At 52.9% G+C, this 12551-nt stretch overlaps 3 protein-coding genes across 3 annotated transcripts; all 3 read left to right on the forward strand.

The window, feature by feature from the left end:
* The first annotated feature begins 112 nt into the window (after positions 1-112).
* Positions 113-1320, forward strand: LOC134419820 (mas-related G-protein coupled receptor member D-like). Its single transcript, XM_063159427.1, has one exon. It carries the CDS (start codon positions 201-203, stop codon positions 1176-1178), a length of 978 nt encoding a protein of 325 aa, XP_063015497.1. The 5' UTR covers positions 113-200; the 3' UTR covers positions 1179-1320.
* A 4264-nt stretch (positions 1321-5584) lies between these two features.
* On the forward strand, positions 5585-6490 carry LOC134419821 (mas-related G-protein coupled receptor member H-like). The gene has a single exon (XM_063159428.1). It carries the CDS (start codon positions 5585-5587, stop codon positions 6488-6490), a length of 906 nt encoding a protein of 301 aa, XP_063015498.1.
* A 4713-nt stretch (positions 6491-11203) lies between these two features.
* On the forward strand, positions 11204-12347 carry LOC134419822 (mas-related G-protein coupled receptor member H-like). Its single transcript, XM_063159429.1, has one exon. The coding sequence runs from the start codon at positions 11312-11314 to the stop codon at positions 12230-12232; it is 921 nt and encodes a 306-aa protein (XP_063015499.1). The 5' UTR covers positions 11204-11311; the 3' UTR covers positions 12233-12347.
* Positions 12348-12551: the final 204 nt, after the last annotated feature.

The following is a 12551-nucleotide window of genomic DNA, read 5'->3' on the forward strand; positions in this document are numbered from 1 at the left end:
CCCACCTCCCTCTCTCACCCACCATTTCTACCATACTCCTCCCCTGCACATCTCACTCCTCCCCACTGAATCCTTCCCACTGCAGGGAGCTGCTGAGGAGCCGCATGGTCCTTCCCTGGATTCTCCAAGCACTGACTGCCCATCCACTCTGAGCGCAGCAAGGGGCCACATCCCACTGCCTGTCCCGCATCCATCCATCCATGGAGGTGAGCACTGTGTCCCCTGTTTTAACCTCACCAACTGATGGACCTGGTCAGTGTGAGATCAGTGTCTCCAGCGTGGCCATGGACTTTGTGACTCTGGCCATTGGCCTCTGTGGGCTGGCTGGGAACGGGACTTTCCTCTGGCTAGTCCACATTAATCCCGTCACCGAATTCAACTTCTACCAAGCCATCGCCGATGTCCTCTTTCTCATATTCATGGTCCCCTCTACCCTTCTCTTCCTTGTGGAGGAAGTATCCTGCTCTGCTATAATGCCCCCAATGTATTTGAGCTTGCTTTTCCAGCTGTCACTGTTCACCTACACCATGGGGCTGTACCGGCTGACGTTCATCAGCATCGAGAGATGCAGGTCTGTCCTCTGCCTGGTATTCTGTGGCTGCCAATTTCCTGAGCGCTTGCTGTTGGTGGTGATGAATGTCCTGTTCTGGGCCCTCCTCTTCGTTGTCATTGCTGTCAATCCCATGGTGACTTCCCAGTGCCAGTCACACGAGCAGGAGCAATGCTGGGTAGTTCTCACCTCCATGTACTCCCTCAATGTCTTCCTATTTGCTGCACCCATGCTCATTTCCAGCACAATCCTCTTCATTCATCTCAAGCCTGGCTCCCAGCAGCAGCCACACAAGAGGCTTGACATTGTTGTCTTCCTCATTGCACTCGTCAGTCTGCCCCTCAGTCTCTGGTTTCTCCTGCAGCAGCTCGCTTACATCACTGTGTCCGTTCAGGTGGTTTTCCTGCTCACCTGCATCACCAGCAGCATTAAACCCTTTATCTACTTCTTGGTGGGCAGTTGGAAGAGAGACTATTCCATGGGGAGCTGCTGGAGACACTGCTCCATGAAGAGCTGCAGGATACACTCCTCGATCCAGTCCCTAAGGCAGGCAATCCAAAGGGTGTTTGAGGAGCCAGAAAAAAACACTGCCTGTGGAGATGATCCCTCTGAGGACACGGGGGTCTGAGCCTGTTGATTCCTCCTACTGCACTGCTGAAGGACCCTGGGACAGTGGCTGAGAGATTCCTTGAGTCTCCTGATCAATAAATATCCACAGGATCACCCTCCCTGTGCTGCTGCATCCCCAGCCCATTTCCAGGCCACTCTGGGCTGTGTGCTTGGGAGGCCTCAGCCTTGAGGAGCAGCCCCTGGGCTCAGCTCCTGTGGCGCTGATCAGAAACACCCTCTGCTCCCAGCAACTGCTGCTGTCCAACCACCTCATGGGCTTTCATCAACAGCCTTGGAAATTCCTGTACTGCCCTGGATGCCACAGCACCCCTGCTCTGCCACTGTCCCAGGAAGCTGCCGGCCCCAAGTGTGGCCAGGCTGAGCCATTGCTGTGAGTGCCGCCCATGCCTTGGGGCCCTGAGAGCAGCGGCCCCAAAGGAGAGCCTTGGAGCTCTGCTGGGCCCAGCAGCGCTGAGCAGAAGCTCCCTGGCACTGGGGCCTCTCCCAGCTGGGATCTCTCCCGGCTGCTGCCCTGGGCTGATCCCCGAACGCCGACGGCTCCTGGGCCCATCCCGCCGGGGCTCCAGGCCCAGCCCTTGGCCCAGGGAGGAGATGCAAAGGGATCTGCAGGGAGCATTTCACTGCCTGCCAGGGCAATTGCTCACAGGCACCTTGCACTCACTCTGCCTGGCTGGCTGGCTGTGTGCACACACGTCTGCATCTGCTGGGGCAAATGGGGCAGAAATGCTGCTCTCTCAGCTGTGTTAGTACCTGAGACATCTCACTGGGCCAGGCCTGTAAAGAACTGTACGATGTCGGTTAAATGCTGTTAAGGGATATTCCTCTGTTGAATGGCTAACTTTAAGCTATAACTGAAGTACTGGTAAGTTGGAGTGCTGTAAATCTTTTAGGCCTTTTTATACTTACCCTCCTTTTCATCCTTATCTTGCATCCTTTTGTCACACGCCCTTGCACTCACACACCAACACACACACAGGGACAGCATTTTGGTATGCTGTTGCTTATTATTAAACCTTCTTAGTGATTTTAATGGTTTTTATTGCTTTCCTTGCTGGTGGTTTTGTGCCTTCAGAAATTCTTCCTCTGCCCTGGCTTTGGCCTCTCCCTCAGCAGGCTGAGATGGTGCAGCTCCAAGGGGAGGAGCAGTCCGTGCTCCTCAGCACAGCCACCCCCTTCCAGGAGCAGGGTGACATCTGTGTTTGTCACCGTTGTCTCCATGGGGCATCAACCCCCTCCCTGTGGCTTCTCTGAGGTCTCTGAGCTGGGGCTGTTCAGCCTGGAGAAGGGAAGGCTTCAGGAAGACCTTAGAGCCCCTTCCAGGGCCTAAAGAGGCTCCAAGAACAGCAGAGGTGCCTTGGACAAAGGCCTGAAGTGACAGGACAAGGGGGGAATGGCTTCCCACTGCCAGAGAACAGGGTTAGGGGGAATATTGGGAAGAAGTTCTTCCCTGTCAGGGGAGGAGAGGCCCTGGCACAGGTTCCCAGAGATGCTCTGGCCTCCCCATCCCTGGAGGTGTTCCAGGCCAGGCTGGATGGGGTTTGAAGCAGCCCGGTCTACTGGAAGGTGTCCCTGCTTGCAAAGGGTGAAATCAGGAAAAAACAACCAGAAGTATTCCCAAGGCTGAGGAGGAGGAGGATGAGCTCTCGTGAAGGGCTGCAAGGGGCACCACAGCACCCCAACATCTGGTCTCCAATAACTTTTATTGCATCATCAAGGGTACTGTCAGTAAGAAATGTGGGCTCTGATGCTGATAACCTGCTGCAAGCCTGTCGTGGTTTGGCACTGGCCAAACGCCAGGCACCCATGAAAGCCGTTCACTCACCTTCTCCTGCTCTCAGCTGGGCAGAGGAGAGGGAAACAAAAATTAACAGAGGGCGCTCATGAGTTGAGATGAGGACTGGGAGAAAAAAACACTCCAAGAATAGAAAGAAAAAGTTTGAAGTGTAATGCTGTTAAGATACTTTTTTTAAAAGAGAGGAATGAGGTACTTTCACTGAGATAGTAATCGCAGGACACCTAATTCTTTCTGTGAAAACGAATTTATTTCTTCCTTTAACTGGAGAAACAAACTTCTTCTCGCCTCACTCAGTCCTGAAGATGCCATCAGGATTATGAGGGAACAGTTGACGATGACCAGACAGAATCCTTTGTTTGAATGGAATTTATGCACCATGTATGAGATGTATGAATATGCAACAGACAGGAGGCACCAGGAAGGATCTGGATGGTGCTGATCCCAAATGTCCTAATGGGAGAGCAGCAGAGCCTGACGGGCAGAACTTCAACATGGGGAGTGGCCATGGGATGGGATGGGATGGGATGGGATGGGATGGGATGGGATGGGATGGGATGGGATGGGATGGGATGGGATGGGATGGGATGGGATGGGATGGGATGGGATGAGATGGGTTGGGAAGGGATGGGATGGGATGGCATGGCATGACATGGCATGGGATGGCATGGGATGGCATGGGATGGCATGGCGTGGCATGGCGTGGCTTGGCACGGCATGGCATGAGGAGTGGAGATGGGAATCGGGAGTGATACCAAAATCAGCCAGAATAAACTTTGCAACAGAATAGGAAGCATTAGGAAGCAGAGGACACACAGATGGATATCTCCTTATTTGTGTTTGGGGAAAGACTTTACAAGAGGGGTTTTATCCATCATAACCACAGAGAGTCATTAAAGTGTCTTTCTTATCTAATACATAAACATCACTTTCCTAGGACTCATTTCCATGAATCTATCTCCTTCTCCAAGTCCTTTCCTGGGCCTGGAGGATCATTTAGAGGGATCTCTGGTGGTCTCATTCACTGAGTGCTGAGATATTAAAGGCGACCTTGCCTTGAACTTTTCCTTTGGCCATGTGCTCTTGCTGCTTGTTACAGAACTTGCCCCAAAATCTCTGCAGGCCTCCAAATCTATTTCTGCACTGGCTCCAGCCACATTTATCATCCTGTGTGATCCTGAAGAGCACATTGGAGCTGGGCTTTCCTCCTCCCTCCTGGGTCCAAGAACCCTATGGCCAGGAGGAGCAGGGACACTGCCGGGGGTCCCTGGTGGAGCAGGGGAAGATGGAGGGTGTTCGGGGGGGGAACGGGGTCCCAGGGGCATCTGGGGTATTGGAGTCTGTTTTGGAGTGGCCAGGAGAGGGTCAGAGCAGGTTGGAGAGGGTCTGGAAGCCGTGAAAATCTCCACACTGGAGGAGAGCAGAGCCTGACAGACCACGCTCAGACTAGGGGAACAGCTCTGTCTGGGAAACCTGTGGGATGTGATAGGATGGGGTGGGGATGGGGAGTGGGGGCAGAGATGAGGATGGTAAGGGGATAGAACAAAGAAGCAGCTCAGCTGTGCTTCCTTAGGCCCAGGGAATCTTTTTGCAAGTATCATGGAGCTATTTCTAGACTGGGAGTTATTTCTGAGAAACACCCAGCTGCCTCAGCAGCACTGCCAGCATTCCAGTGCCACCAGCAGCTCCAGCATTCTGTTGCTGCTGGAGGGAGGATGACCTGTCAAGGAAGAGAAATGAGGAATGGTAGAAACCTATTGTGAGAGGGAAGGCAGTTGCAGAATGCACCTTGAGCTGGGAAGGACTGTTTCTTATCAGAAAAAATTGCACGACCATTAAAAAATCCACCTCCTTTGTGGCAAAGGAAAAAAAAAATCAATATCAGTAACACTAAGCTGTGGAACTCTGACACAGCCAAACTTGTAAAACCAATTCCGATTGCCCTGTGACCCCACTGAGTCTTGGAGAGCAGCAACAGGACAGGGCAGAGAGGGATAGGAGTGGGGAGCTCCTGGTGATGTGGAGACTTCTTCTGCATGGTTCTGACCTAGGAGAAGCCACTTTAGGACATGGATCCCAAAGGAGCAAGAGGGACCAGGAAGCGCCGCTGATCTGCACAGAGCCCTTTGCCTGCTGCTGCCCCACAGGGAACAGGTCAGTGGAATGTTTGCCTTCCTCCCCACCCCACCTTCCTCTCCTGCAGCAGATGCTCTGTTCCTGACACGCTCTCCCGGTGACTGCAGGGCCCTCCCAGCTCTCCCATCCTCTGCCCTGTGCATCCCCTCTCTATCTTGACCCTGAGTTCAGCTGAAATAATTTTTTAACACAATGGGAAGCATTTGGAAGCAGGAATTCCTGCCCTCTCCCAGTGCCTGTAGTGCCCTGCCCAGCCCTGTGCCTGAACAACCCAAACCTCCCACCTCCCTCTCACACCCCACAATTTCCACTGCCCTCCTCCCCTACACATCTCACTCCTCCCCACTGAATCCTTCCCACTGCAGGGTGCGGATGAGGAGCAACACGGTCCATCCCTGGATTATCCAAGCACTGATTGCCCATCCACTCTGACCACAGCCAGGGGCCACATCCCACTGCCTGCCCAGCATCCATCCATGGAGGTGACCACCGTGTCCCCATCTGCTGCCTCACCCACTGAAGGAGATGATCTGTGTGGGACAGATGTCACTGATGTGGCCATACACAGTGTGACCCTGCTCATCTGCCTCTGTGGGCTGGCTGGGAACGGGGCTGTCATCGGCCTCCTCAACCTTAAAATCCCCAACTATCGCTTCTTTGTCCTGGCTGTCACTGATTTCCTCTTCCTTCTCCTCACAGTCCCCTCCACCCTCCTTTTCCTGGTGGAGGATGTGTCCTGCTCTCCTGTCATGCCCCTGCTGTACCTGAGTTTCCTTTTCCAGCTCTCAGTGGTCTCCTACTACTGGGCGCTGTTATGGCTGATGCCCAGGAGACCTGTTGTATATATGGACCAGCTCTGCAAGTTCTGCTGTCACTGTAACCTTCTTCTACGCCTGACTTGGGTGGTGGAAAGTGTCCAATACTGGGCCTTCTTTGCTCTCTTTGCTGTCATCCCCACAGTAACATTCCTGTGCCCATCAGATGAGCAGGAGCTCTGCCAGGCAGCTCTCATCTCCATGTACATCATCATGCTACTCCTCTTTGTTATACCCATGCTCATTTCAATCACAGTTGATTTCATTATTTCCAAGGTGGACTCCCAGCAGCAGCAGCCCAAAAGGCGCGACATTGTTATCCTCATCACTGCGCTCTTCACTCTCCTCCTCAGCCTCTGCAATTTCCTGCAGCACCTCAGTTACATCGTTGTATCATCAGAGGTTTTTTTCCTGCTCGCCTGCATCCACAGCAGCATCAAACCCTTCATCTACTTCTTCTTGGGGAGGTGCTGCAGGCCCTGCTCCATGGGGTCCCTCCGGCTCTCCCTCCAGAGGGTCTTTGAGGAGCAGAAAAAGAAATTGCATAGAGAAATGATCCTGCCATGAACACGGGGATCTGAGCCTGTTTATTCCTCCCACTGCTCTGCTGAGTGACCCTAGGAGAGTGACTGAGGGATTCCTTGAGTCCCCTGATGAATAAATATCCACAGTATCACCCTCCTCGCCATGTTGTATTCCTGCAGGAGGAGGGAGCAGGGGCATTGGCTTGGGTGATTTTTGTGGGATGCTCTGCAGGGAGCACATTGCAGCATGGCTTTCCTCCTCCCTCCTGGATCCACATGGCTCCAAGCAGTGCAGCTGGGCTCAGTGCTGCTCCCCAGCTCTATTCCCCATGGAATGACCCTCATGGCCTCGGCCCCAGGGAATGAACTCCATCTCCTTTGGATCAGCAGATGAGTTCCATGGTGTTTTCAGGGAGCTCTTGCCTGCAAAGAATGGGACACCTTCATCCCTGGGGACACACCCAGCACAGGGTGGCAGTGATTTCCCAAATCCCTGCAGGGCTGGTGCCTCTGGATGGCAGGAGAGGAGTTGGCATCACAGGGAGCATCCTTCCCCTTCTGTCCAGCAGAGCCAGCCCTGCATTCCCAGCTGATGGGAAGGGACACCAGGTAGGGCTGCAGAGCTGGGGAGGGACAGCAACATTCCCTTATCCTTTCAGTGGAAATGTCTCATATTCTTCAATTCCAGAATTGAATCCTTCTGACGAAACTGCAGGGTCGATAGCAAACTCCACTGAACTCCTGTGCCTGTGTCCATAAAGTACACGGAACATGGAAATTCCCATCGCCAGATGCTTGGACCATTTAATTGCACAGAAATTAGGGGGTTATGCTGCTCTTCTGCAGAATGGGGCCATCCATCCTCTGGTTCCCCAGCATCAGTGTCCAGGGAAGCCCTTGAGCACCTCCATCCTGAACCTGGCCACCCTCAGGAGGAGCTGCACAGCCACTCTGCACAGCAGCTCCAGCCACAGTCCAGCCTCTCCTGATCTTTGTCATTCTGTAACTACCCCCAATCAGATTTGCATTCATGATTTTTGTTTCTTTCCACTGTGGTAGTCCCAACCTCTGAATTTGTTGAATAAACCAAATCCCGGCTGCACTGCAGGGCCTGTCTCTGTTAAACAGTGTCCAAAATGGCTCATTTCCTTCTTTTATCCCATTCTAAAGCCTCTGGATGGTCTGGGAGCAGGGCAGGTCCCTGTCCCATACCAGAGCCCTTCCTAAGGCACGTGCCTGCAATGCTTGGGATGATGTTGGCAGTGCCAAGAGCTCCTGATTCCTCCTGGGAGAGACCTGGGCAGCAGCCACATCTCTTGCTCAGGGGGAATTTGTCCCTCCTTTTCCCACTGCCTTAAATCCAGGGGAAAGCAACGTGCCACTGCTTCTGGAAAGGGAGTGAGATTGAAAGGTTTGTGTGGTGAGTCAGGCTTTGGACATACACATGAGAGAGAGACAGTTGGACATCTGAGAAGGTTTTTCTCTCTCTGTCTCCCATTTTCCTGTTAATTGGAAAGACAACACTTTCCAAGGTGCAACCTCTTTTCCAGGGATGAACAACTCAGCCAGGGAATTTCTCTGAAGGCAAATGCAGGAGGATCATGATCCTCCAATGTACATTTTCTACTTCCCAGTCACCCAGGTCACTCCCCAGCTGAGCTTCCTTTCAAAAGAGCAACGATTTCAAACATAAGTTTTCCTGGATGTCCCTGACCATGGTAGAGGAGAGATGGAATGAGATGATCTCTAAAGTTCCTTCTAACCCAAACAATTCCGTAAGGATTCCTGACATCAGTCTGCATCCAGCCCAGGCAGGAGTTCTCCTGCAGCACACAGCAGCAGCCTGACAGAGCTCAAGGAGCATTTGGACAATGGTCTCAGGCACAGGCTGGGATTGTTGCGATGCCCTGTGCAGGGCCAGGAGCTCAACTCCCTGGTGCTTGTGGCTCCCTTCCAACTTTGGGTTAGAGTTGCTCTATTTCATGATGGTTCTCTTTCAGGATGATTCCACTTGATGATGACTCCCAGGTGTTGTCCCTATTCCCTAGCACATCCTCAATAGACGTCTGCAATGCAACAATTACAGAAGAGGTGAATTCCTTTGCGCAGCTGCCAGGCTCCAGCTGCTGTCCCTGGGCCGGGATCTGCAGGAGGTTCCCTGGAATGGTCCCTTGGGAAAGGGGAGCGCAGCCCGCGGGCTGAGCCCGAGCAGCGTCCGGCGCGGGCTCTGTCCCAGCTCCTGCCACAGCCCCTGCTCTCCGTGCTGCCTCGTGTTCTCCAGGGCTCTCACACACAGGCAGCTGCCTCAGAGCCTGCCACGGGCTCAGGGCTCTGCTCCTCAGCTGCTCTGCACTCTGCCCGGCAAATGAGCAACGGGAGAGAGCCTCAGCAACCACACCTGTGCCCAGAGCACTTGGGCTCCATCTCAGCTTCTATTCTATTTTATAGCAACCTCAATCCCAAAATCTTGTCTTTTGAACTGCATGAACTTGTCCCCTCTCATTCTTGAGGTGGATCCTTAGGGCCCTGTAATACAAATGCTCATTAAACTTTGATTTCTGGTTCAAATCTAGTTTTCCTCCTTGTATACTGCAAGTTCAGTGGTATTTCACCTTCACCATACAGTTTCCAAGAGGATTCATACGATAATAAATTCTGTGCATGAGCTGGAGCACTGGCACAGAGCAGAGGGATGATTTAGGAATGCAGCCAGGTCATTTCTTCTGAGAAGAGGCAAATCAATGCTACTCCCATGGTATTGGAATGTTGGGGGACACAAGACAGATGATGGACTTTGGACCTGGTTAACATAAGAGTTTGATAACAGGATGCCTTGGCAAAAGCAAACAGAACTTTGAAAATTAGACCTAGATTGCAAAAAGAATAAATCAGTCAGGTTTACCGGAAAAAGAAAATCCCATTAAACTCTGCAAGCAAGCGATGTTGTTATACACAAAAGGTTGTGTATGTGATTTTAACCTAATCATTGTAGTACACATCACTAGTCTCCCTGAAATAGTATATAAACATTTGTATCCCACAATAAAATCTGATTCTGATCACCAAGTCAGTCTCCCTATCTCTCTGCATTGACAACACAGTGGCTTTAATCCTTGGAACGTTGCAGGTTTCCTCTGAGTCATCTTCGACACTCCCTTGGTAGTCAGACAGCAGCCTACAGTGAATTCAAGGAATTCCTAGAAAGCTGAGGTGATATGATTCCTACCCAGGCTGACATGTGCCTCAGGGATCTGGGTTGCTGCTGCTGGAAACTGCTGGCCCTGGGACCAGAACTGTCACCTCCCATCCCTGCTGACACCATGTTTGTGTCCCCAGCTATGGAATCTCACATCCCCTCACCAGCCCAATCCTTTCAAGGGCAAACACTTCATGATCCAGGAGCTGATGGGGCTCTAGAACCAGTGGACAGGCATTTTGGACAAGGGCATGGAGTGACAGGACAAGGGGGAATGGCTTCCCACTGACAGAGGGTGGGGTCAGATTGGATATTGGGAAGAAATCCTTCCCTGTGAGGGTGGTGAGGCCCTGGCACAGGTTGCCCAGAGAGGCTGTGGTTGTCCCTGTATCCCTGAAAGTCGCCAAGGCCAGGCTGGATGGGGTTTAGAGCAATCTGGTATAGGGGCTGTTATCTCTGCTTGCAAAGGGACAGTCTGGGATCAGGTGTCACAAACGACCCCAAGTGTTCCCAGGACTGAGGAGGAGCAGGAGCAGCCCTGGTGAAGGGCAGGCAGGGAGTTCACAGCACCCTGGTCCTGATAGCTTTCACTGCATCATCAGGGGGATTGGCAGTAATCAGGGTGGGCTCCAAGTGCTGATAGCCTGGCTGCAAGCAACTGAGTGCTGTCCTTCCTCTGGGCTCTGTGAGCCTGGGGTAGAATGCAAAAATGGGAATTCTTGCCTCAGTTTTGCTTCTTTGAGCACAGGGGTAGTTTTGGCAATGGTTCTGGAGCTCTTCCCAGAATGGGAGCAGTTTCTGCAAAGCAGCCAGACTCTTCACCAGCACTGCCAGCACTGCCAGCAGCATTCCAGTGCCACCAGCACCACCAGCATCCCTCTGCTGCTGGAGGGAAAATGAGCCCTCAGGGAAGAGAAATGAGGAATGGTAGAGAGAAGGCAGTTGGAGAATGGGTCATTCTGCAGGGAAGGAGTGTTTCCAGTCAGAAGAAATAGTGGAGCCATTTGCAAAGTCCTTCATGTGGACTTTTGACAAAAGCCAATTTCTTTGTGGCGAAGAAAAAAAAAATCAAGATAAATAACTCCGAGGGAGTGGAGCTCTGATGTAGCTGAAGTTGTAAAACAACTTCCACCTGCCCTATGACCCCATTGAGTCTTGGGGAGCAGCATGAGGACAGGGCACAGAGAGGAGCCAGCAGGATGAGAATGGGGAGCTCCTGGTGACCTGGGCACTTTCTCCTTCATGTCCCTGACCTGACAGGAGCCGCTTTAGGACATGGATCCCAAAGGAGCAAGAGGGACCAGGAAGCGCCGCTGATCTGCACAGACCCCTTTGCCTGCTGCTGCCCCCCAGGGAACAGGTCAGTGGAATGTTTGCCTTCCTCCCTACCCCACCTTCCTCTCCTGCAGCAGCTGCTCTGTTCCTGACACCCTCTCCGGGTGATCAGTGCCCTCCACAGCTCCCCCATCCTCTGTCCTGTACTTCCCTACTGCATCCCCTACAGAAAAACCCGACACTCCAACCTCACTCCTCCCCACTGAATCCTTCTCACTGCAGGGAGCTGCTGAGGAGCCACATGGTCCATCCCTGGATTCTCCAAGCACTGACTGCCCATCCACTCTGACCACAGCCAGGGGCCACATCCCACTGCCTGCCCAGCGTCCATCCATGGAGGTGAGCACCGTGTCCCCATCTTCTGCCTCACCCACTGAAGGAGATGATCTGTGTGAGACAGATGTCACCAGCGTGGCCATACACAGTGTGACCCTGCTCATCTGCCTCTGTTGGCTGGCTGGCAATGGGGCTGTCATCGGCCTTCTCCGACTGAAATTTCATAAATCTCGCTTCTTTGTCCTGGCTGTCATTGACTTCCTCTTCCTCCTCTTTGCGCTCCCCTCCGCCCTCCTCCTCCTGGTGGAGGACGTGTCCTGCTCTCCTATCTTGCCCCGGCTGTACCTGAATTACCTTTTACAGCTCTCAGTGGTGTCCTACTACTGGGTGCTATTCAGACTGATGCACAGCAGCAAAGTGCGGTATATGGACAAGCTCTGCTGCCTCTGCTGCCGCTGTGGCCTTCCCAAGCGCCTGGTGTGGGTCTTGGACAGTGTCCAGTACTGGGCCTTCTTTGCTCTCTTTGCTGTCATTCCTACAGTGAGATTCCTGTGCCCATCACACCAGCAGGAGCACTGCCGGGCAGCTCTCATCTCCGTGCACACCATCACCCTGCTCCTCGTTGTTGCCACCCTGCTCATTTCCAACACAGTTGATTTCATTAAGGCCAAGTGGGGCTCCCAGCAGCAGCAGCCCGAGAAACGCAACATCGTTATCGTCATGATTGTGCTCCTCACTCTCCTCCTCAGCCTCTGCAATTTCCTGCAGCAGCTCGGTTACATCGCTGTGTCCTCACAAGTTGTTTTCCTACTCGCCTGCATCCACAGCAACATCAAACCCTTCATCTATTTCTTGGTGGGGAGGTGTTGCAGGCCCCGCTCCATGGGGTCCCTCTGGCTCTCTCTCCAGAGGGTCTTTGAGGAGTCAAACGGAAAAACGGCCCACAGCGATGACCCTGCCATGGACACGGGGATCTGAGCCTGCTGATCCCTTCCACTGCTCTACTGAAGGACCCCAGGAGAGCGGCTGAAGCTTTCCTTTAACCTCCTGATTAATCAATATCCACCGGACCACTCTCCCTTTATTGTTGTATTCCTGCAGGAGAAGGGAGCAGGGGCATTGCCTTGGGTGATTTTTGTGGGATGCTCTGCAGGGAGCACATTGGAGCATGGCTTTCCTCCTCCCTCCTGGATCCACATGGCTCCAAGCAGTGCAGCTGGGCTCAGTGCTGCTCCCCAGCTCTATTCCCCATGCAATGACCCTCATGGCCTCGGCCCCAGGGAATGAACTCCATCTC

The sequence above is a fragment of the Melospiza melodia genome, chromosome 6 (genome assembly GCF_035770615.1).
Source record: "Melospiza melodia melodia isolate bMelMel2 chromosome 6, bMelMel2.pri, whole genome shotgun sequence".
In the NCBI taxonomy this organism is placed as follows: Eukaryota; Metazoa; Chordata; class Aves; order Passeriformes; family Passerellidae; genus Melospiza; species Melospiza melodia.